Below are 24,881 nucleotides of genomic sequence, written 5' to 3'. Positions count from 1 at the left end.
CCAACCTGTTGCTGTGCAGAGATTCCACCAGATATGGAACTGCTAAATGTCAACCATGATGTCCACTGTTTATCCCAAACTTCAGATAACTGTATATGCCAGATGGATAAAACCTGACTAAGATATGGATTGCTAGTAAACCCTCTACCTTGAGTGGGGCTACTTATCCAGGGTAGATGATATATCAAATTATCCACTGCATAGGCCTGTTCTATTTGCATGTATAATTTAACTGTCAATGAAGGCTGTCAATCCCAAATATGCCAGATTTGTGCAGCTACATAATAGGTATATAAATCAGGAACTGTCAGACCACCCAACCCCTTTCTGCGAGACAGGGTAGTCCTATAAATTCTCGATCTCTGATTACCCCAAAGGAAGGTAAATAAGAGCCGCTGCTAGCATTTAAGGATGGATAAAGGAATCAGAATGGGTAGAGGCTGAAATAGATATAAAACTTTTGGCAGTACGTTCATTTTATGGAAATGTTTTATTACGTATTGTGTTGATGTTGTAAGTAGCATACTATGAAACTTATAAGGATTTGCTCTAAATTATTCTTTATATTGCTTGTGCATATAAAAAAAGGTTACTTCTTGTGTAATTCTAAATGAAGGCCTCACAAGCCAAGGGTACCAACTCAATGGACACACCTATAATGGCTTTCATTACAGGCCACCCACCACCTCCGAAAAACCTGCAGAGTGAAAACTCTATAATAGAGAGAAAAAAAATCTGCAGTAAAAAACAGAGGGTGGTATAGTATCTGGATTTTCAGAAGGCATTTGACAAAGTACCTCATTAAAGACTCCAGAGGAAATTGTAGAGTCATGGGATAGGAGGTAGTGTTCTATTGTGGATTAAAAACTGGTTAAAAGATAGAAAACAGAGAGTAGGGTTAAATGGTCAGTATTCTCAATGGAGAAGGGTAGTTAGTGGGGTTCCCCAGCGCTCTGTGCTGGCACCACTGCTTTTTAATGTATTTATAAATGACCTAGAGATGGGAGTAACTAGTGAGGTAATTACATTTGCTGATGACACAAAGTTATTCAAAGTTGTTAAATTACAAGACGACCTTACAAGACTGGGAGACTGGGCATCTAAATGGCAGATGACGTTTAATGTGAGCAAGTGCTAGGTGATGCATGTGGGAAAGAGGAACCTGAATTATAGCTACGTCATGCAAGGATCCACATTAGGAGTCACGGACCAAGAAAGGGATCTAGGTGTCGTCGTTGATGATACGTTGAAACCTTCTGCTCAGTGTGCTGCTGCGGCTAAGAAAGCAAATAGAATGTTAGGTATTATTAGGAAAGGAATGGGAAACAAAAATGAGGATGTTATAATGCCTTTGTATCGCTCCATGGTGCGACCGCACCTCGAATACTGTGTTCAATTCTGGTCGCAGTATGTCAAAAAAGATATAGTGGAATTAGAAAAGGTGCAGAGAAGGGTGACGAAAATGATAAAGGGGATGGGACGACTTCCCTATTAGGAAGGGCTAAAGTGGCTAGGACTCTTCAGCTTGGAGAAAAGGCGGCTGAGGGGAGATATGATAGAGGTCTATAAAATAATGAGTGGAGTTGAACAAGTAGATGTTACGCGTCCACGCTTTCCAAAAATACTGGGACTAGGGGGCATGCGATGAAGCTACAATGTAGTAAATTTAAAACGAATCTGAGAAAATGTTTCTTCACTCAACGTGTAATTAAACTCTGGAATTCGTTGCCAGAGAATGTGGTAAAGGCGGTTAGCTTAGTGGAGTTTTAAAAAGGTTTGGACGGCTTCCTGAAGGAAAAGTCCATAGACCGTTATTAAATGGACTTGGGGAAAATCCACTATTTCTGGGATAAGCAGTATAAAATGTTTTGTACTTTTTGGGATCTTGCCAGGTATTTGTGATCTGGATTGGCCACTTTTGGAAACAGGATGCTGGGCTTGATGGACCTTTGGTCTTTCCCAGTATGGCAATACTTATGTACTTATGTATCAAAATGCACAAGCAATACTCAAGACAGATGAGTTGCATCTTTCACATGGCAATGACCTTTTTATGTTATTTCTGGTATTGGACAACTTATTGGTACTATCAAGGACCTAGAATGGAGAGGGTCCATTCTTGGACTGTGAGCAATAGATTAAAGTTAAATAGCAATAAAATAAATTCTATGGTTTAACAATTTTGGAATTGCTGTTCCCAACTCTGTTGTGCTTTCATTAGGTAGTTCGTTTATTATTGAGAATAAGTCTCAAGTTTTGGAGGTAATCCTTGATACATCATTATCCTTAGAACCACAAATAAATCTGCTATGACAAAGGACATTTTTAAAATTAAGACAACTACGGTTGATGATATATCTTGATCATACTTCCTTTGCTAAGTTGGTGCAGATGCTGGAAGCGTCACATTTAGATTATTGTAATGTGCTGTATTTGGGTCTTCCATCTAAATAAGTTATAGCTTTTTCAGAACACTTCAGCTAGGCTGATTTTTAGACTCAAAAAGGTTGATAATGTGTCATGCTGTTCCGGTGGTAATTTTAAAGGGCTGTTAGGAGTAGAACAGGGAAATCTATCACCTGCCTGTTAGCTTTACACTAACGTTCTGAACTCTGAGCAAACAGTGCTCACCTGGTACGGTCAGATGACATCACACACTTAGGTGCCTTAATAAGTTCTGTTTACAGAAGAGCAACATGGCTAATCAAATGAAATGAGTAAGTATTTTACAGGGAAACAAAAACTCATTTAGAGGCTGAGAGAGACTCAGGATAAAAAGGTGGAGAAGCAGTAAGTCCAGCTGTAGGAAATGAGAAAAAGAACTTTGCTCATGAGTGTTCTTGAAAGGACTATAAGGTGAACAAACCCAGGATAACATTTTGGGATACATAAAAACATTAAGGTTAGAGGTGAGTCTTAGCAAGAATCATTGAAGGTGGGGATAACTGCAAAATTCCTTAGAAGAGAAATTCTTTCATTGTTATGTAGCGCAGTTGTATAATAATTTAGTTATTGTGAAAAAAAAACTGGCACATCCATAGAATTAAAATAGCATCTTGATTTTGTTTCCTGCTGATACTCGTGCTTCTCATGTTGCTGTCTGTCCTTTTTTTGCCCTTCATCATTTTACAAGCAAGAGAGTTAGCTGCTGGTGCCACAGTTGGGTTGTTTTTGGCAGCTGTGAGTTCTAGATGATAGTTTCTGGAATATATGTAGCACTTGAAAAAAGTCCTGGCAGCCTCTCTTTCTTGCTTCTTGAATAACAGCTGAATGGATACCTGTTACCAAGTCAGCAAGAAGATATGTTGAGCTGCTTTGGTATCTTATGTCCTGTTGACTTATTTTTAATTGTTAATATAATCTAGGAAATTTTGAATAGTAATGGCTTGTATGCAGGCATATGGAAACAAGCGCTGATGTGACAAGCATGTTTCTTTTCACATTTAAAAATAAATATTAAATTTTTTGAAGTAATTGTCCAGCCAGGTGAGCATGCTCATTGCAGGTTTTGTTATCCCTTTAATAGAAAGGTTACTTGTTATTGTTTTAAGAATCGGTCACTCATGCTTCATTATGGAAACTCACCACAAAACCAAGGGAAGACTCTAATATATGGGGAAACATCAATCACGTAAACATGTATCATGAACATTAATCTCAAACCCTGTACTATCTACTGTATTTATACAGACTAAAATATTTTTAATGTGCTCAATAGATTGTCTTAAGGATCATCAGACAGAAGTTTTATATTGTCCACTGGCCTCCAGTCATAGCATGTTTCTTTTTTTTTTTTTATGTGCCATTACATGCCATGTTTTAAGTGAACTCAATAATAAAAGCAAACCACTTAACTTGAGCAGTATAGAGTCCCTATACCGCTCAAGTTAACCCTCCGTTGCCCTAGGTACCACAGAAGTACAATGTACTACATAGATTGTGAGTCCGCTAGGGACAAATGAAACTAAATCGCTTGGGTCTAATGAATGAATTATATATAGCGCTTATGTATTACATTATAATTTATTATTCATTAAGGCTGTTCAATAAAAAATGTTAAGTGGATGATTAATTGCGATTATGATTTTTAATTGCATAGTGTCCTCACATTTTCACCTTTATAGTGCAAAATATAGACTGCAGATGTAAATTCTTAAAACTGACATATTGTACTTGAGTTACTAAACTGAAAATAAAATAATTTCTCTTTTGTTGTCCTATGATTTTATTTTTCTAATCATCTTATTCCATGTCTCTGGTTCTGTTCATCTGTCTGTGCTCTGAACTCTATTTTCAGGGCCTCCTCTTTCCTCACTATTTTTTTTCTGTCCTCTCTTTTTCACTTCTTTCCCTATAACATCTTTCACATTCAACTTTCTGCCATTTTTCTTCCTCCGTATATCTGTCTTGTTTCTATCCCTTTCCTTCCCCTTCATCTATGGGCACCATCTCATCTCTCCTTTTGTCTGTCTGTCCTCCTCTCCCTTCCATGGGCACCGTTTCCTCCGATCTCTCCTCTCACGCTGTAGGCACCATCACCTCTCTTCTGTCTTTCCCTTCCTCTCTATGGGCACCATCTCATCAATCTCTCTTCTCTTCCCTTCTTTTCTATGGGCACCCTCTTCTCTTGCCTTCCCCTCTATAGGCATCATCTCATTTCTCCTGCCCCGGGAGCTCCTGCAGCTTTTTATCTCCATCTGCCCTGCATTCTCTCCTACCTCCCCCACAAACAGCCTTTTCTTTTCTTTCCTACCACCCCATGACTCTCTCAGACTCTTTCTCGCTCCTGCTTATAGTTTTCTTTCCTATTGTTGTCCCCCTCCCTTCCTATGCTCCTGCAGATTGCGCTCTCCTGTTTGCTGCACACTGGCAGCATTTTCTCTGCTGCCACCGTGCTCTCTGGCATCTTATCCCACCCACCACACGTGGCCCTCCAAACTTGCCTTGTACATATGGTGGCATTAACCACATTCTGGTTCGCTCCTCTTTGTATCCAGAGCACTCCACCTCTAGTGTCCTGCTATAGGAAATAGGAAGTTTCATCAGAGAAGTCAAGACGCTAGAGTGGGAGGGCTGTGGTTACAGAGAGGAGTGGAGCATCGCATGCTTTCTCCGAGGACAAGCAGGCTGCTTGTTCTCACTGATGGGTGACGTCCACGGCAGCCCCTCCAATCGGAAACTTCACTAGCAAAGTCCTTTGCTAGCCCTCGCGCGCCTGCGCGCACCGCGCATGCGCGGCCGTCTTCCCGCCCGAAACCGGCTCGAGCCGGCCAGTCTTCTTTTGTCCGCACTCGGTACGGTCGTGTTTTCGCCGTGTCGAGCCCCGGAAAGTCGACCTCGCGCGTCCAATTTATTTTGAGCGTGTTTTTTTCCTTCGGGAAAGTTTTCTCTTTGTCGGGAAGTGCTCCGGAAACCCCCCGCCGGGTTTCGTGTAAATCCTCCCCGTACTTCCAGCTTTTTGCCCCGGTAAGTTTTCTTTCGTCGTCGGGGTAGGCCTCTTTTTGGCCTCGGTCGAGATTTTTCTCCCTCTAAATTTTGGTGCTTCAAATTTCGCTCTCCACCAGCGGGACACCGCATTCGACAAGTTCGCCCACCGGCAGCCTTCAGCTTCTACCTCTACAGGTAGACGATTTTTCGGGGGAAGGAAGACTGTTCCCTATACTTCTGGCAAGCGTAGGTACAATCCTCCTTCCCGACAGCCTGCGGCCCAGGCTAAGCCCCAGCGCGCTCGCTCTCGTCAGCAGCGTGCGACTCAGCAAGGCCCCGCGGCTCCCCAGCAAAAGCAAGGGGCGAGCTTTTGACTGGCTCCAGCAGAGCATAACCTCCGATCAGTGGGTTCTCCAAATAGTCCGGCAAGGATACACCCTCAATTTGGCCTCAAAACCTCCAAATTGTCCTCCGGGAGCTCAGTCCTACAGCTTCCAGCACAAGCAGGTACTTGCAGAGGAACTCTCCGCCCTTCTCAGCGCCAATGCGGTCGAGCCCGTGCCATCCGGGCAAGAAGGGCTGGGATTCTATTCCAGGTACTTCCTGGTGGAAAAGAAAACAGGGGGGATGCGTCCCATCCTAGACCTAAGGGCCCTGAACAAATATCTCGTAAAAGAAAAGTTCAGGATGCTTTCCCTGGGCACCCTTCTCCCCATGATTCAGCAAAACGATTGGCTATGCTCTCTGGACTTGAAGGATGCCTACACACACATCCCGATACTGCCAGCTCACAGACAGTATCTGCGATTTCAGCTGGGCACACGCCACTTCCAGTACTGTGTGCTACCCTTTGGGCTCGCCTCCGCGCCCAGGGTGTTCACAAAGTGCCTAGCTGTGGTAGCAGCGGCGCTTCGCAGGCTGGGGGTGCACGTGTTCCCATATCTCGACGATTGGCTGGTGAAGAACACATCCGAGGCAGGAGCCCTGCAGTCCATGCAGATGACTATTCGCCTCCTGGAGCTACTGGGGTTTGTGATAAATTACCCAAAGTCCCATCTTCTCCCAGTGCAGAAACTCGAATTCATCGGAGCCCTGCTGGATTCTCGGACGGCTCGCGCCTATCTCCCAGAGGCGAGGGCCAACAACTTGTTGTCCCTCGTCTCGCGGGTGCGAGCGTCCCAGCAGATCACAGCTCGGCAGATGTTGAGATTGTTGGGCCACATGGCCTCCACAGTTCATGTGACTCCCATGGCCCGCCTTCACATGAGATCTGCTCAATGGACCCTAGCCTCCCAGTGGTATCAGGCCGCTGGGGGACTAGAGGACGTGATCCACCTGTCCACGAGTTTTCTCGAATCCCTGTATTGGTGGACGATTTGCTCCAATTTGACTCTGGGACGTCCCTTCCAAATTCCTCAGCCACAAAAAGTGCTGACCACGGATGCGTCTCTCCTGGGATGGGGAGCTCATGTCGATGGGCTTCACACCCAAGGAAGGTGGTCCCTCCAAGAAAGCGATCTACAGATCAATCTTCTGGAGTTGCGAGCGATCTGGAACGCTCTGAAGGCTTTCAGAGATCGGCTGTCCCACCAAATTATCCAAATTCAGACAGACAATCAGGTTGCCATGTACTATGTCAACAAGCAGGGGGGCACCGGATCTCTCCCCCTGTGTCAGGAAGCCGTCAGCATGTGGCTCTGGGCTCGCCGTCAAGGCATGGTGCTCCAAGCCACATATCTGGCAGGCGTAAACAACAGTCTGGCCGACAGGTTGAGCAGGATTATGCAACCTCACGAGTGGTCGCTCAATTCCAGTGTGGTGCGACAGATCTTCCAGGCGTGGGGCACCCCCCTGGTGGATCTCTTCGCATCTCAAGTAAACCACAAGGTCCCTCAGTTCTGTTCCAGACTTCAGGCCCACGGCAGACTGGCGTCGGATGCCTTCCTCCTGGATTGGGGGGAGGGACTGCTGTATGCTTATCCTCCCATCCCTCTGGTGGGGAAGACTTTGTTGAAACTCAAGCAAGACCGAGGCACCATGATTCTGATCGCTCCTTTTTGGCCGCGTCAGATCTGGTTCCCTCTTCTTCTGGAGTTATCCTCCGAAGAACCGTGGAGATTGGAGTGTTTTCCGACCCTCATCACGCAGGACGAAGGGGCCCTTCTGCATCCCAACCTCCAGTCTCTGGCTCTCACGGCCTGGATGTTGAGGGCGTAGATTTTGCCTCTTTGGGTCTGCCAGAGGGTGTCTCCCGTATCTTGCTTGCTTCCAGAAAAGACTCCACCAAGAGAAGTTACTTCTTTCATTGGAGGAGGTTTGCCGTCTGGTGTGACAGCAAGGCCCTAGATCCTCGCTCTTGTCCTACACAGACCCTGCTTGAATACCTTCTGCACTTGTCTGAGTCTGGTCTTAAGACTAACTCCGTAAGGGTTCACCTTAGTGCAATCAGTGCATACCATTACCAAGTGGAAGGCAAGCCGATCTCAGGACAGCCTTTAGTTGTTCGCTTCATGAGAGGTTTGCTTTTGTCAAAGCCCCCTGTCAAGCCTCCTACAGTGTCATGGGATCTCAATGTCGTTCTCACCCAGCTGATGAAACCTCCTTTCGAGCCACTGAATTCCTGCCATCCGAAATACTTGACCTGGAAGGTCATTTTCTTGGTGGCAGTTACTTCGGCTCGTAGGGTCAGTGAGCTTCAGGCCCTGGTAGCCCAGGCCCCTTACACCAAATTTCATCACAACAGAGTAGTCCTCCGCACTCACCCTAAGTTTCTGCCAAAGGTCGTGTCGGAGTTCCATCTGAACCAGTCAATTGTCTTGCCAACATTTTTTCCCCGTCCTCATTCCTGCCCTGCTGAACGTCAGCTGCACACTTTGGACTGCAAGAGAGCATTGGCCTTCTACCTGGAGCGGACACAGCCCCACAGACAGTCCGCCCAATTGTTTGTTTCTTTTGATCCCAATAGGAGGGGAGTGGCTGTAGGGAAACGCACCATATCCAATTGGCTAGCAGATTGCATTTCCTTCACTTACGCCCAGGCGGGGCTGGCTCTTGAGGGTCATGTCACGGCTCATAATGTTAGAGCCATGGCTGCGTCGGTAGCCCACTTGAAGTCAGCCTCCATTGAAGAAATTTGCAAAGCTGCGACGTGGTCATCTGTCCACACATTCACATCTCATTACTGCCTGCAGCAGGATACCCGACGCGACAGTCGGTTCGGGCAGTCAGTTCTTCAGAACCTGTTTGGGCTTTAGGATCCAACTCCACCCCCCGAGGGCCCTGTTTGTTCTGTTCCAGGCTACACTCTCAGTTAGTTGGTAAATTTTTTAGGTCAATCTCAGTTATGTCCTCGCCGTTGCGAGGCCCAATTGACCAATGTTGTTGTTTTGAGTGAGCCTGGGGGCTAGGGATACCCCATCAGTGAGAACAAGCAGCCTGCTTGTCCTCGGAGAAAGCGAATGCTACATACCTGTAGAAGGTATTCTCCGAGGACAGCAGGCTGATTGTTCTCACAAACCCGCCCGCCTCCCCTTTGGAGTTGTGTCTTCCCTTGAAGTGTATTGTCTTGCTACATACTGGACTGGCCGGCTCGAGCCGGTTTCGGGCGGGAAGACGGCCGCGCATGCGCGGTGCGTGCGGGCGCGCGAGGGCTAGCAAAGGACTTTGCTAGTGAAGTTTCCGATTGGAGGGGCTGCCGTGGACGTCACCCATCAGTGAGAACAATCAGCCTGCTGTCCTCGGAGAATACCTTCTACAGGTATGTAGCATTCGCTTAATGCCGCCGTATGTACAAGGCAAGTTTGAAGTGTGGCAGGCAGGATAAGAAGCCAGAGAGCAGGGTGGCAGGAGAGAAAAGGCTGCAGGTGTACGACGGAGTGTAGGAGAGAACAAGCAACAGGAGCACTGGGGAGGGAAGGGGGCAGTGATACGAGAGAGCATCATGACGTGATTAATCGCATTAAAATTATTAGCACAACTTAAAAATGTTAACTCGTTAATCGGGTTAAAACGCGTTAAATGAGCAGCCCTATTATTCATGCATTTGATAGTAATTTTTTTTTCATTATCCAAAGTCCTGCACAAAATGTAACAAGAGATAAATATTGTAATTTTGGAGGAATAGTGGAATTCTGCATAGAATCCGACAATGGGACCGGCCCATGTTGAATAAGTGAAAAATTGGATAACATGTAAAACAATGTGAACCCCTCAAATGATGCACAGAAAACATTATGGTTCCCTTGCATAGAACCATAGTCTCAAAATAAAAAAAAATAATGCATGAGAGCATGGTCTCAAATCAAAAAATGATTCTCTCGCTGGAAAAGTGGGTTCCCAGGTCCAAACTTTCATACATATAAACATGGGCTCGTCACAAACTGGAAGGGAAGTGCTGCTTCTTAACTCAGATGAGGGGTGCATGAAGGAGTATCAGCTGCAAAGCATGGCTCCCTTGCAATGAAACACTGTCTCAGCACAAAGGTGGCTTCTTTGCAGCATGTGAAGTCGGAAAACAGGAAGAGAAGCCGAGACGATGTACAGCAGGTACAGTTTAACATAAAACTTACAATTTTTTAACAGCATAAACATAGTAAAATAACCAAGTATAAACATAACTACAATAAGGGGGTCTTTTACTAAGGCGTACTTACGTTTTTAGTGTGTGCTAAATTTGGGCGCTTGCTAAATGTTAGAGATGCCCATAGGAATTCATCGACATGCCCAATTTTAGCGTGCGCTAAAAACGTTGAGTGCACCTTAGTAAAAGGGAGTCTAAAGGAGGTAAACTTGAAAATAGTAAATTGAAACCTAATAATAGAACTACTTGAAACAGTATACAAAATTGCACATTTAACAGCTGACAAGGAATTAGAGCCCAAACTCAGGAGGTTTATGTGTGGGGGAGGAGGACACCAGTGGAATTACCAGCTGCCTCTTTGGTCCCTGTACAGAATTCTGTACACAAGTTCTGTTATGTGCAGCAGTTCAGAATTCCATTAGGAGTTATATTGTAAAAAAATCTGAACTTTTAAATTTATGATCCAAATATAATTTTCTCTGTAGCAATGTTCCACAAACTGTGTTGATATTCAGTTATGATACTGTGATCTGCATCCTTATTCTGGAAAAATAGCTTATATGCCTACAGTTTAATTTTAAAAGACATTTCTGCATGTAAAGCGGTGCTTTATGCAGGGAAATAGGTGCTTTATAGAACTGTATGTCTGATAAATGCACAAAATTGCATATGCCTGTACATACCCAAACTGTGTATAGGCATTCCTATAGGCAGGGTTAGTCACACAAATTCAAATCCTTACGTATTTTTGGAAAATTGCGTGTAAAATACCTCAGAAAAGTTTTGTATGATAAAAGGTATAACAAAATGCATAAGTTTACTGGAGTAATTTTAAAATTGGAAGTATTCACATACTTTTGTTTTGAAAATCTGCTGGACTCTCTCTGCACAGTATACTAAAGTTTTTAAACATTTTTTTAATGTAATAATTACTCCTGTATGGTAGTTTTCAATGCCCTATACACAAGTCAGCGCTTTCCTATGGAAATTAGCTTTTCTCCAAGGACAAGAGGGCCCAGTGTATTCTCATATGTTGGTAATGTCGTCTAATGGAGCCCGGTGTGGATGCTGCCTAGAGTGCATAACTGTAGGAGAGTTCAGTCAGTGTTCCACTGTGCAGGTGCCTTCCTGCCCGAAGTGTGAGTGCAGGTACCTCAGTTTCTTCTTTTCTGCGAGCTGGGAAGACGCTTTTTGCAGTCTACTCAGCGTGTATTTTCTTCAAAGTTCCAAGTGCCTTCCCGTGTGGGTTTAGCACTTATTTTGGTTTCTCCTCAGTATTTTCCTTGTTTTTGCCTTCCTTCTTATTTTCTTAGGTTTTTTTTTGGCCCTTCAAGTTTAAAAAAAAATTTTTTTGCGGCTCTTTAGGCTTACTCAAGCCTATTAGATTGTACGCTCTTTGAGCAGGGACTGTCTTTCTTCTATGTTTGTGCAGCACTGCGTACACCTTGTAGCGCTATAGAAATGCTAAATAGTAGTAGTAGTAGTAGTAGTGAGTACCAGACTCATTTTTGATCTTGCCCATTTTTCTGCCCTTCAAAATTGAGCAGTTTAATTTGGCAACTATCCTTTTCTCAGTGTCGAAGAACACCCCCAGTGATTTCAAAAGGTGCGCCCAATCGGGTGATTTCTGCCATGGACCCGCACACTCAGTGCATCTGGTGCTTAGGGCCTAACCACAAGCCTGATTCTTCTTCTGTCTTTTTAAAAATGCAGTTGAGGACACAGAAGGCACGTCTGGTCCAGCAGGAGAAACTATTTGGCTGCTCTAAGGCCGGTCCATTGACATCAGCACCGGAAGCATTGACATTAATAGCTGCCCAGACTACCTTCTACCTCTATAGTGCACTGACATCGAGGAAGTCTTCCTCGACATTGAGCACTGATGGTAGGGCCAGGGCAGACCCCAGGACCGGTCAGTGTCAGATCCAACACGAGGACGCATACGGGTTTGATGTCATCCTCTTTGGCATCAAGGGATCCCGATGCTGTCCATCAAGGGAAGCTTAGGAAACATCAGCATCAGTCCTTATCAAAGAACGGTGCTTGCAGTGCCAGGGCATTGGAGTCACTGGTCCCTGAGAAACGGCACTAGGAGGTTCGCGCCCTTTCTTTATTGGAGGTCCAATGCGCCAGTCTATGGGCAGTTAGGCTTCTGGTATGAGACAGACTCCTTTCCAGGCTGTATCTGACCCAGTTCCCCATCCTTTGCCAATGCCACCTCTCAGTGAACAGTACCAGGCCATGTTCAGGGAGGAGCTGGCACAGATATTCCAGCTGCATTTCACTCGGGCATTGAGGGCACTTGTGCCAGTTGCAGCGCAGCCTCAGTTCCTTCGTGAGGCCTAGGCTTGGCCTATGGAGCAGTCTTTGATGCAGACACCTCAACAGGTGTTGTCATTGATGATGACCCATGCTGCATCATCCTTGACATTGGGAGAAGAACCTTTCCCGGAGTCAGAGGGTAGGGCTGTAGGTTAGTGCCCTCCAGGGCGTGGGCATACCACTGACATGAGGCAGGGCAAGGCTCACTTGGACCATCCTGAGTACCTAGAGGAGTTGGATAAGCTGGCACTGGCATTCTTCATGTGGTGTCTATCTAAATTTAAATCTTGTCTTTAGCATCTGGCTTGTTTCTCCAATATAGCATCCTTCGTTACATTTTTTACACTGAATAATATATACCACATTGGAAGATGAGCATGTGAAAGATTCCTTTATGTCATTCACAAAGGAAAAATATTCAACATAAAGGAATCTTTCACATGCTCATCTTCCAGTGTGGTATATATCATTCAGTGTAACGAAGGATGCTATATTGGAGATACAAGCCAGATGCTAAAGACAAGATTTAATTTACATAGACATCACATGAAGAATGCCGGTGCCAGCCAGGTTCCCACCCAGCACTTTACGAAACCAGAACACTGTACCAGTGATTTCATAGTAAGAATCCTGAAAGGTAACTTTAAAACAATACAGGAACGTAAGACCTTTGAAGTCAGAATGATTGAATATTTTGACACCCAACAGACAGGACTTAACAAGGATCTGGGTTTTCTGGCCCATTATAAATCATAAAGTTGTATTTCTCTGTTTATCACCCTCCCCTTACCTATCCACCCCCATCCTGTTAGACTATCACTGAAATGCTTTGATGTTCCCATGCATACCTCCTACCCACCCCTTCCCTGTTAGACTGTCAATGAAATGCTTTGATGTTTCACTGTCATCTACCACATTTGCTTATTTCCGATCTGATGAAGAAGGGCAACCTTCGAAAGCTAATCAAGAAATGTATTAAGTTATGTCCAATAAAAAAAGTATCATCTTATTTTCTTTTCCATGTTTTATTTTGTTTGATTTCTATTGATGTCATTGCCCCTCTTTTTGTTGTCTGCAAATTTAATTACCTCATTTGTCGTTCCCATTTCCAGATCATTAATAAATATGTTAAATAACACTGTCCCCGTACAGATCCCCAGGGCACTCCACTATTCACCCTTCTCCACAAATGGAATTGGCCATTTAACGTTTCCCTCTGTTTTCTATCCATCAACCAATTTCTAATCCACAACAGAACATTGCCTCTCATCCTATGAGGTTTTAATTTTTCTCAGGAGTTCCTCACGAGGGATTTTATTTAGATGTTGAGAAAGTGTTTAACATACTACATCAACCGGCTCACCTTTATCCACATGTTTATTCATATATCCAAAGAAATGGAGCAGATTGGTGAGGCAAGACTTCCCTTGGCTGAATCCAAGCTGACTCTGTCCCATTAACCATGTATGTCTGTGTTCAATGATTTTATTCTTTATATTAGTTTCTACTATTTTGCCCGGCTTACCAGTCTGCAATTTCCCAGATCACCCCTGGATCCCTTTTTAAAAATAGGCTTTACATTGGCCGCCATCCAATCTTCATGTACTGCTGACGATTTAATGATAGTTTACAAATTAATAATATCAGATCTGTAATTTCATAGTTGTGTTCTTCCAGGTTCACCGAGATTTTTTTCAGTTCCTCTGCATCGTCAGCCTTGAAAACAATCTCTGGTTACTGGTAATTTGTTTTTGAAAGTGCCCTCACTATATTTAGCAATAGATATAAACTAATAAAGTGAGGTAAAATTCCTGAGATGGAGAAAATTAAAATTAAAATACTGTACTTTTATGCTGCCAAGAACAGAACTTTAAAAAGGGATCATATAAAACTAGGTTATTAAAGTACTTATGTAAACTGATAGAGTGCCAAGAACATGTTGAGAGTCAGTTTGATTTCTGAAATATCCATTTTTGTTTTCAATCATTTCAGTAGATGAATCATATTTTTGATGGGATTCAAGTGTGTAGGATAGCGGTATTCATTTCAGCCCTTGGACTACCAGTGGATCAGGTTTTCAGGATATCCCTAAAGATTGTGCTTGAGAGAGAGTTGTATACTTTCTTCTTTGTATATAAATCTCTAAATGCTCTGTTGTGTGTTTAGTCGGACTGACAAGTGTCATCTAGAAGAACTTTCCCCTCTCCCTGTGATTACCAATAATAGCACTCCCTGATGGGCTAATGTTACTCTGGTTACCAAAATTAAGTTGGTCTGGCTGCCACTAAACCTCACCCCATTCAGGAAGAAAAAATCAAAGTATATCCTGGTAACCCCTTCCTGCATCCTTGGCCCTTTACAGATAGAGCAGCATGATTCATAGAGGCATGTTCTGATGTACCATTAGGGGGCATGTGCTCCATTTTATGTAATGGTGCTGCTTGATCAGAAGCACCTGGGGAGCACTCCTGCTTTATAGATATCAGCGTGGACATCCCATACACTTAAACTGGGTTTCAAACACTTCAGTTGCCTACAAGTATATATTATTATATCACTAATTTTGCAGACCCTACATTTTATATATATTCAACTAACTTTTATTATTAAAAGTTTTCTTTTAAACTTTTCCATGATATTTTGTATATTCCTCAATCACATTCATACATAAACATATAAAACTTCACTTATCTCGTAAGTCCATTGTGAAAATATCAGTTCATCTATGTTTCCAGCGGCGCTTGTTTTCCTCAAAGTCGTTAAATATTTAGTCACAACCCCTGAGCAGAAATTAATTTATACTTGAGACAAGGTTGCCCCAAAAGGATTAAACAAAGAAATAGATTGGAGTTTATTGGTATCTAATGGTTAGGGAGTGAACTCCATGCATTACGTGATACTGTTCTATATGTGTATTTTAGCAGTTTTATTGCACATGTGTGATTGTTTATTGGGCATGGGCGCCATGATGGTTTGGTGGAGCCTCAAACAGGTATGGCGCTGTTGATATTCTATTGTAGTATTATGCTTTGTGAGTATATTACAGTGATTGAATATTGAGAATACTGTATCATATATTGTATGTTATGTTGTAGGGTGGTCTCTTGAGGAAGCATTTAGCGAAACATGGCCAGTGTTGAGGCCGCATGAATTCCGACTTGAGATAGTTAATCACACCTAGCTTGTAAGCCACATTGTGAGAGACACATAGAACAACTATTTAGGAATATAAAGTCATGTAGTAACGGGTGAGGAGTTTGTATTTCTGATGGCAGGAGATTTGGTGTTTTGTATATTTGCAAAAAGGATCCATACCCAAGTCAGGGGTTGTGACGAGTCATTTAAATCTTTAACAACTTTGAGGAAAACAAGTGCCACTGGAAATGTAGATGAATTGATATTCTCTATTGTAGAAATCAATATATATTTTAGGAGATAAGCTGAATTTTATATGGTTATATATGTATGTGATTGAGCAATGTATAAAATATCATGGAAATGTTATTAAGTTTTGATAACAAAAGTTAGTTGAATATATATATATATATATATATATATATATATATATATATATATATATATATATACTGTATATATATAATATAGGGTCTGCAAAATTATTGATATAATGAATATGCATGAGATAAATCAGATGCATTCTCTCTCTCTCTTTATATATATCTATTCATTAGGGCTATCCTGAGAATCTGGCCTGATGGAGCACTTGAGGTTTGAACTCCTGTGTCCATGGTATAATGTGTTAAAAAAATTGCTTTGAAAGTAATGTCGCAAAAGGAAATGTTGAATAAATGTCTTATCTTGTGTTTTTAAATTTTGATTATAACAGGAATGGGCTGAAAATAATGATACAAGGCTAAGCATTGAGAACACTGTGTTGTACGGCTATTACAGTGAGTACTCAGTTTTTATGTATGCAAAAACAGCATATATTCATACGTTTAAGTCTTTATTTAGTTTTCAGCTTTTTTTGTATTTGATTTCTTTGTTTTAAGCTTGCATAGTATATATTAATATACTGATTAGACAATAGACATAAAATATTGAAAGTATTTTGTATCTGATATATACACTTGTATTAAAGGAAGTTTCTATTAATGTGTGAAATATAAGAGTTCAGATGTGCCAGGAGATAAAAACAGGAGGTTTGGGAATGCTTGCTCTGAGAACCATAGTCTGGTTAATAGGATAAATTAGATATAAGTAGTACTCCTCTCAGCACTCCTGTATTAGCTGCGTTTTCTTTAGAACTGAAGGGTATCTGCACAGCTATATCATTGAAGCCATACATCATTACTGTTCTTATGTTGAACAACAAACTACTGGCAATGTGAGCAGGACAGATGTTTGGGGAACATAGCACCTTGGATAATAGTTGTAGTTGGTACCTTTTCCTTGGGACAAAGTAGGTTGCTATTGGTCAACTCCGGGGGAGGCAAGGGAAAGGTAAAGAGGAGGGGGACTGAATGATGTAAGGTTCACCTTGATTGCATTTGCCCCTCCTCTGAGCTTGGTCTCTTAGGTGGAGGTTTGGCTTTCCACCAGTATTGATGTTTGTTTATTCCACACTTGATATGTTTTGTTTATTAAAACTTTCTATACTGCCCTAGCTGACTGGCAGATCTGGGCTCTTTACAAATCTAAAAATGGTAAGCTTAAAAAGAGGAAAGGCACTACATTGACTTGATAAGAAGCAGAGAGTAGGGTTCAATGGTCATTATTCTCGATGGAGAAGGGTAGTTAGTGGGGACCCTCAGGGGTCTGTGCTGGGACCGCTGCTTTTTAACATATTTATAAACGACCTTGAGATGGGAGTAACGAGGTAATTAAATTCACAGATGACACAAAGTTATCCAGGGTCGTCTCGTCGCAGGAGGAGTGTGAAAGAGTACAAGAAGACCTCATGAGACTGGGGGATTGGGCGTCCAAATGGCAGATGAAGTTCAACGTTGACAAGTGCAAAGTGATGCATGTGGGAAGGAGGAAACCGAATTACAGCTATGTTAGGCAAGGTTCCACTTTAGGAGTTACAGACCAAGAAAGGGATCTGGGAGACATCGTGGATAGGACATTGAAATCTTCAGCTCAGTGTGCAGCGGCGGCTAAGAAGGCGAACAGGATGTTGAGTATTATTAGAAAAGGAATGGAAAACAAGCATGAGGATGTTATAATGCCGTTATATCGCTCCATGGTGCGACCGCACCTGGAGTATTGTGTTCAGTTCTGGTCGCCTCATCTCAAAAAAGATATAAAGGAATTGGAGAAGGTGCAGAGAAAGGCGACAAAAATGATAAAAGGGATGGGACGACTACCCTATGAGGAGAGGTTAAGATAGCTAGGACTCTGTAGCCTGGAGAAAAGGCGGCTGAGGGGTGATATGATAGAGGTTTACAAAATGAGTGGGGTAGAGCGGACAGATGTGAAGCGTTTGTTTAAACTTTCTAACAATAATAGAACCAGGGGACACAAGATGAAATTAGAATGTGGTAGGTTTAAAACAAATCGGAGAAAGTTTTTCTTAACTCAGCATGCAGTTAGACTCTGGAACTCATTGCTGGAGAAGGTAGTGACGGCAGCTGGACTTGCTGAGTTCAAAGGGGGTCTGGACAGATTCCTGAAGGAAAAGTCCATTGATCATTATTACATTTTGGGGTTTTGCCAGGTTCTTGGGGCCTGGATTGGCTGCTGTCGGAGACAGAGTGCTGGGCTTGATGGACCTTTGGCCTTTTCCCAGCATGGCAGTGCTTATGTGCTAAACTAAGCAGTCAGACAAAGGTCTAAGGGAAACCAGCAAATTGGGGGGGGGGGGGGGGGGGGGGGGGGATAGCTAGGATGGAGGGTGGGACAAAGTAGTAAGAGGAAGGAGCAGATGATGAACCAAATACAAGCATCTTCGATAACTAGATATTCAAATGAAAAGCTTCATTGAGTAACCAGGTTTTTAAAGTTACTTTAAAATTCTTAAGAGGATTCAGAACAAATAGAGGGAGAGAATTCAGATAGTGAGAGGCCATAAAGAAAAAAAGCATGGTGATGTGTGAGCTCGAGCTGTGCTACTTTGGGACTGGGAGGAACAAGGCGGTGATCATTCAAAGACCAAAGAGATTTAGCCAGAGTGTAAGGTATGGATCCACGCCTAAAAGCAGAGAAAGTAAGATTGAGGAGTTTTTATATTTAATGCGTTGTTCAATGGATAACCAGTGCAGCTTTTGCAACAAAAGGGAAATATGATCAAATTTGTGGGCATATAACAAATGAGTTTTGTTTTTTTAAGCTTTATTTATAACAATTTAATTTTATAAGCACTAAAATAACTTGACAGAAATACAGACAAAATAATACAAGAATTATTTCAATCAGGTAATTCTATACTCTTCCTTAGACCACAAAATGGGGAGAGTGAAACAAGACAAGGAGATCAATTAAATAACAGTAAACAAAGAAAACGTGGTATTAACCTGATTATCCCCAGTTATTATTTATTTGAATCATTATTCCACATTGATTGTCTGGTTGGCTTCTTCAAACCCAAAAGGGTGTATAGTCAATTTATTTAGTTGGAAACATACTTATTGTCCATATTAGTGGAAATAATACAACTGATTTCATTTTTATCTTTTAAAACCAGAACTTATTTAACAATACAAACACTTGAGTATCTAATCCAATTCCCACTGATTAAGGTAATCCCAGTTTCACAGGCTTCACTCCTTTTGAATAAATTCAGAGGAAAACATTTTAGGAGTCATACCCAGAACTCTGGGAAAACAACAATCTTGATATTAATCATCTGTAATAATATTCATTTTGTTCAAAATTTTCTGGTCTATTTTCATCTTCAAAATCTTAACCTACTACTACTACTACTATTTAGCATTTCTATAGCGCTACAAAGCGTACGCAGCGCTGCACAAACATAGAAGAAAGACAGTCCCTGCTCAAAGAGCTTACAATCTAGTAGACAAAAAATAAAGCAAACAAATCAATGTGTAGAGGAAAGAGGAGAGGAGGGTAGGTGGAGGCAAGTGGATACAAGTGGTTACGAGTCAAAAGCAATGTTAAAGAGGTGGGCTTTCAATCTAGATTTAAAGATGGTCAAGGATGGGGCAAGACCTAGGGGCTCAGGAAGTCTATTCCAGGCATAGGGCGCAGCAAGACAGAAGGCACGAAGTCTGGAGTTGGCAGTAGCGGAGAAGGGAACAGATAAGAAGGATTTATCCAGGGAACGGAGTGCACGGGAAAGGGGTGTAGGGAAGGACGAGTGTGTAGAGATACTGGGGAGCAGCAGAGTGAGTACATTTATAGGTTAGTAGAAGAAGTTTGAACAGGATGCGAAAATGGATAGGGAGCCAGTGAAGCGACCTGAGGAGAGGGGTAGTATGAGTAAAGCGACCCTGGCGGAAGACGAGACGGGCAGCAGAGTTTTGAACCGACTGGAGAGGGGAGAGGTGACTAAGTGGGAGGCCAGCAAGAAGCAGATTGCAGTAGTCCAAACGAGAGGTGACAAGGGTGTGGATGAGGGTTTTGGTAGAGTGCTCGGAAAGAAAGGGGCGGATTTTACGGATGTTGTAAAGAAAGAAACGACAGGTCTTGGCAATCTGCTGGTTATGAGCAGAGAAGGAGAGAGAAGAGTCAAAGATGACCCCAAGGTTTCGAGCTGAGGAGACAGGGAAAATGAGAAAGCCATCAACAGAAATAGAAAATGGGGGGTGGGTTTTGGGGGGGAAAATGATAAGCTCAGTTTTGGTCATGTTTAATTTCAGGTGGCGTTGAGACATCCAGACAGCAATGTCAGACAAGCACGCTGAAACTTTGGTTTGGATGCAAGGTGAGATATCAGGGGTAGAAAGGTAGATTTGGGAGTCATCAGCATAGAGATGGTAGGAAAAGCCATGGGATGAGATTAATGAACCAAGGGAAGAAGTGTAGATAGAAAAGAGGAGGGGACCAAGAACAGAACCCTGAGGTACGCTGATAGGCAGAGGGATAGAAGTAGAAGAGGATCCACCAGAGTGAACACTAAAGGTGCGGAGGGAGAGGTAGGAAGAGAACCAGGAAAGGACAGAGCCCTGGAATCCAAGTGAGGACAGGGTATCGAGAAGTATGCTGTGATCGACAGTGTCTAAAGCAGTGGAAAGATCAGGAAGAATGAGGATGGAATATTGACCTCTGGATTTAGCCAGTAATAGGTCACTGGAGACTTTAGTAAGCGCAGTTTCAGTTGAGTGGAGAGGGCGAAAACCAGATTGTAGTGGGTCAAGAATAGCATGAGAGAAAATCAAGGCAGCGGCGGTGAACAGCACGGTCAGTAATTTAGAGAGAAAGGGAGGGAGGGAGATGGGTTGGTAATTAGGGGGACAAGTAGAGTTGAGTGAAGGCTTCTTAAGGAGAGGTGTGACCACAGCATGTTTAAAGGCAGCAGGGACAGTCGCAGTGGAAAGTGAGAGGTTGAGAATGTGACAGATACAAGGAATAAGAGCAGGAGAGATGGCATTAAGAAGGTGGGTGGGAATGGGATCAGAGGAACAGGTGGTACATTTTAAGGAAGAAAGGAGAAGTGTAGTTTTCTCAATAGTAACTTCAGGAAAGGGAATGAGGGGAAGGAGAGAGAGGGGAATGGACTAGTGGAGTTAGAGGTGGCGAGGTAGGGAATGCAAGGTTTATCTTTTGAACCTTGTCGTGAAAGAATTCAGCAAGGGTCTGAGGAGATAATGAAGGGGGAGTTGGGTGAGGGGGCACCTTGAGGAGAGAGTTCAATGTGGTGAAGAGAAGTCGAGGGTTACAGCCAAGAGAGTTAGTCAGTTGGATATAATAATCCTGTTTGGCACGTAAAAAAGCAGATTGGAAGGTCAGCATGAACTTAAAGTGTAAGAAATCAGCAAGGGCCCGAGATTTCCGCCAGAGGCGTTCGGCGGAGCGGGTACAGGAACGTAGGTAGCGGATATTAGAAAGCTAAGGTTGGGGTTTTGTACGCCTTATAGGGCGGGTCATCAAAGGTGCAGAAGTGTCTAAGGCAGAGGATAGAGTATTGTTGTAAGAAGAAACAGCCTCGTTGACAGACGTGGATGGTGCCACAGTCAAGAGGAGGTTTGAAACATGGGAGGATAGAGATGAAGGGTCAATACCATGAAGATTCCTAGATAAATTAGATAAGATAGGACGGGACTGGGAGGGAGGAGATTTAAGTGTGAAAGTTATAAGATGGTGATCAGAGGCAAGGAAACTAGAGGGTGAACAGTTGGAGGAGAAGATAAGATCTAGACAGTGACCATTTTGATGAGTGGGGAAGGTGGAGCATAGTTGGAGATTAAAGGAGGATATTAAAGCGAGTACCTTGGAAATATAAGAGTTAGAAGGATCATTAGCGGGAATATTAAAGTCACCAAGGATGAGAGAGGGGGAGGAAGGATCATGGAAGAATGCAAGCCAGGCATCAAAGTCACTGAGAAAGGATGAAAGGGACTTATTAGGGGGACGATAAATGACTGCTATTCGAAGAGGCAGAGGAGAGAAAAGGCGGATAGCATGGACTTCAAAGGAGGAAAAACAGTGAGATTGAGGTGGAAGAAGGGGTTGAAATCTGGAGGAGGGAGAGAGAAGTAATCCAACACCGCCCCCGCGGCCAGCAGGGCATGGAGTATGTGAAAAAAGATAACCACCATGGCAGAGGGCTGCGACTGAAGCAGAGTCATCAGGGCAGAGCCAGGTTTCTGTTATGGCGAGCAGATGGAGGTGACGTGAGATAAAGAGGTCATGAACATATGGGAGTTTGTTGCAGATAGAGCGGGCATTCCAAAGGGCGCAAGAGAAGGGCAGAGAAGAGGAGGGGAGTAGAGGAATAGTGTTAGGTCACGGTGAGATCTGTAGAGTTGGGATAATAGTTGGTGAGGAGGGCCAGGATTGGGATTGATGTCACCGGCTGAGAGTAAGAGAAGGAGTAAAAGAGAGTGGAGGAGAGTAGAAGTGGTGTGGCCATGAAGGTGTCGAAGGCGAGAGGTATTTAGGTGGAATGGGGAAGGCAAAATGGAAGGAAGAAAGAGATGAAGATTAAAAGCTAAGATGGAGGAAGAGGGTAGGAGAGAAGGTGAGGTGATGAAGTCGATGAATGGGCAGTGAGTTCCTGTAGTGGAGAGAAGTAGGGGTGAGGGAAAAGATTAGGAAGGGACAGGGCAAGGAAGAGAATGTGTATAGGGACCATAGCATGATTCAGAATTAGGTATAATTGGGTGAGGTCAGTAGTGACTGGGAGAAAATAGATGTAAAGAGAAAAATGCCCGCGCGCGGCACCAAGAGCGGAGGCCCTGAGTAGATCAGAGTGGACCTGGGAGTCACCCCGGAGAAGGCTGTAAAGGCTATGCAGATGAGCTGCAAGTCCTCCACAGCACCTGAAAGGCAGCCGGTGGTAGAGCTGGGCACCTCAGCTGAGGAAGGCTTACCAGGGGTTAGGCCGAAGCCAGCATTCCTCCCCCTGAGGGTCGCCGTATCAATTTTTCATTTTCAAAGGATTCGATTAGGTTATCCATGTGGCTCACTAATAAGATTATATCTGAAGCAAAGTTATTTACTACCACCGTTAGGTCCTGGAGCGCCTTCCAGATGGTATTCAATGTAACCTCCACGGGAGCCAAAAACTCCAAGCTGACAGCTCTTACGGGTTTAGGAGTGGCACCGCCGACTCGGGTTCAGCTGTAAACAACTTCCATTTCAGCATGGACTCCTAACTCACTCCTCCACTCCTTTGGACATGGTGATTAAATGATTCGGGACCGATGAAGTTGTTTCCAGGTCCATGAGCATCGACGCTCCTTCGCCGGCGCTAATCAAAGGACTCACCAACCCAGTCATCTGTGGGCAGCTCGTCACGCAGCGGTCCCACTACTACTACTACTACTACTACTTAACATTTCTAAAGCGCTACTAGGGTTACGCAGCGCTGTACAATTTCACAAAGGACAGTCCCTGCTCAAAGGAGCTTACAATCTAAAGGACAAAATGTGCAGTCAATCAATTTAGGGCAGTCTAGATTTCTTGAATAGGGGTATAATGGTTAGGTGCCGAAAGCGACATTGAAGAGGTGGGCTTTGAGTACGGATTTGAAGATGGGCAGGGAGGGGGCTTGGCGTATGGGCTCAGGAAGTTTATTCCAAGCATAGGGCGAGGCGAGGCAGAAAGGGTGGAGCCTTGAGTTGGCAGTGGTGGAAAAGGGTACTGAGAGGAGGGATTTGTCCTGTGAGCGGAGGTTTCGGGTAGAGGTGTAAGGGGAGATGAGGGTAGAGAGATAATGAGGGGCTGCAGATTGAGTGCATTTGTAGGTTAGTAAGAGAAGCTTGAACTGTATGCGGTATCTGATCGGAAGCCAGTGAAGTGACTTGAGGAGAGGGGTGATATGAGCATATCGGTCCAGGCAGAAGATAAGACGCGCAGCAGAGTTCTGAACAGATTGAAGGGGGGATAGATGGTTAAGTGGGAGGCCAGGTTGCAGTAGTCAAGGCGAGAGGTAATGAGAGAGTGGATGAGAGTTCAGGTGTGCTCAGAGAGGAAAGGGCGAATTTTGCTGATGTTATAGAGAAAGAAGCGACAGGTCTTGGCTGTCTGCTGGATATGCACAGAGAAGGAGAGGGAGGAGTCGAAGATGACTTCGAGGTTGCGGGCAGATGAGACGGGGAGGATGAGGGTGTTATTGACTGAAATAGAGAGTGGAGGGAGAGGAGAAATGGGTTTGGGTGGAAAGACAATAAGCTTGTTTTTGGCCATGTTCAGTTGCAGGTGGCGGTTGGACATCCAGGCGGCAATGTCGGATAAGCAGGCCGATACTTTGGCCCACACTTGCTGCACAGGGGACAAAACGCTGGCCATCGGCGGCTGACCCCCGATTGTCCCCTTCCTCTCAGTTAAGGTAACTGTGATGGCAGAGAGGAAATTTTAAGTAAACAAAGACAGAACTTCAGAGGTCAGCTGGGCCGTTGAGCGTACGAGCTATAACAAATGAGTTTAAATAGCTGTATTCTGAATAGTTTGACATTTTTAAAGATTAGATTGGAAACAGGCAAGATATACACTATTGCAATAATCAAGTCTGGTGGTAAGGAGAGACAGAATAAGCATGTGGAATGTAGGTTGATCAGAATAGTGGTGGACGGTACATAACTGATGAAGAATAAAAAAAACAGCTTTACAAAGGTTCGAAAGCTGAGGAACAAAGGTTAGGTGGGAAACACCAAGCTAATGAAAAGAGGTTACTGGTTTAACGGTAGTACAAAGAAGATCAAGAGGAATGGAAGGAATTCAAGCGCCATCCGTAAACCAGTAAGCGACAGTTTTTTCTTTATTTAAAACCAGTTTATGTTCCATAAGCCAATTCGAGAGAGGCAATGTTGCAGAGGGCCTAGAACAGGTAAGGGTTAACAGGAAACAACAGGAGTATGTCGTTAGCATAGAAGTGAAATGGTTGATTTACTCATCTAAATGAAGGGAACATTTTTAAAGTATTGTGTATGGCAGTTGCATAGCCACGGGGAGGATTTGGGCCTCCCAG

General features: G+C 43.6%; 1 protein-coding gene across 1 annotated transcript in view; it reads left to right on the top strand.

Annotated features, from left to right (window-relative positions):
• Positions 1 to 24,881, top strand: part of LMBRD1 (LMBR1 domain containing 1) — a 262,882-nt gene that overhangs the window by 27,575 nt on the left and 210,426 nt on the right. The window contains 1 exon segment of the mRNA XM_030195170.1: positions 16,176 to 16,239. Within this exon segment, the coding sequence (XP_030051030.1) occupies positions 16,176 to 16,239 (64 nt within the window).

This window comes from Microcaecilia unicolor, chromosome 3 (genome assembly GCF_901765095.1).
Source record: "Microcaecilia unicolor chromosome 3, aMicUni1.1, whole genome shotgun sequence".
NCBI lineage: Eukaryota > Metazoa > Chordata > Amphibia > Gymnophiona > Siphonopidae > Microcaecilia > Microcaecilia unicolor.
The sequence above is the reverse complement of the archived record's forward strand: the minus strand, read 5'-3'. Positions and strand labels throughout refer to the sequence as shown.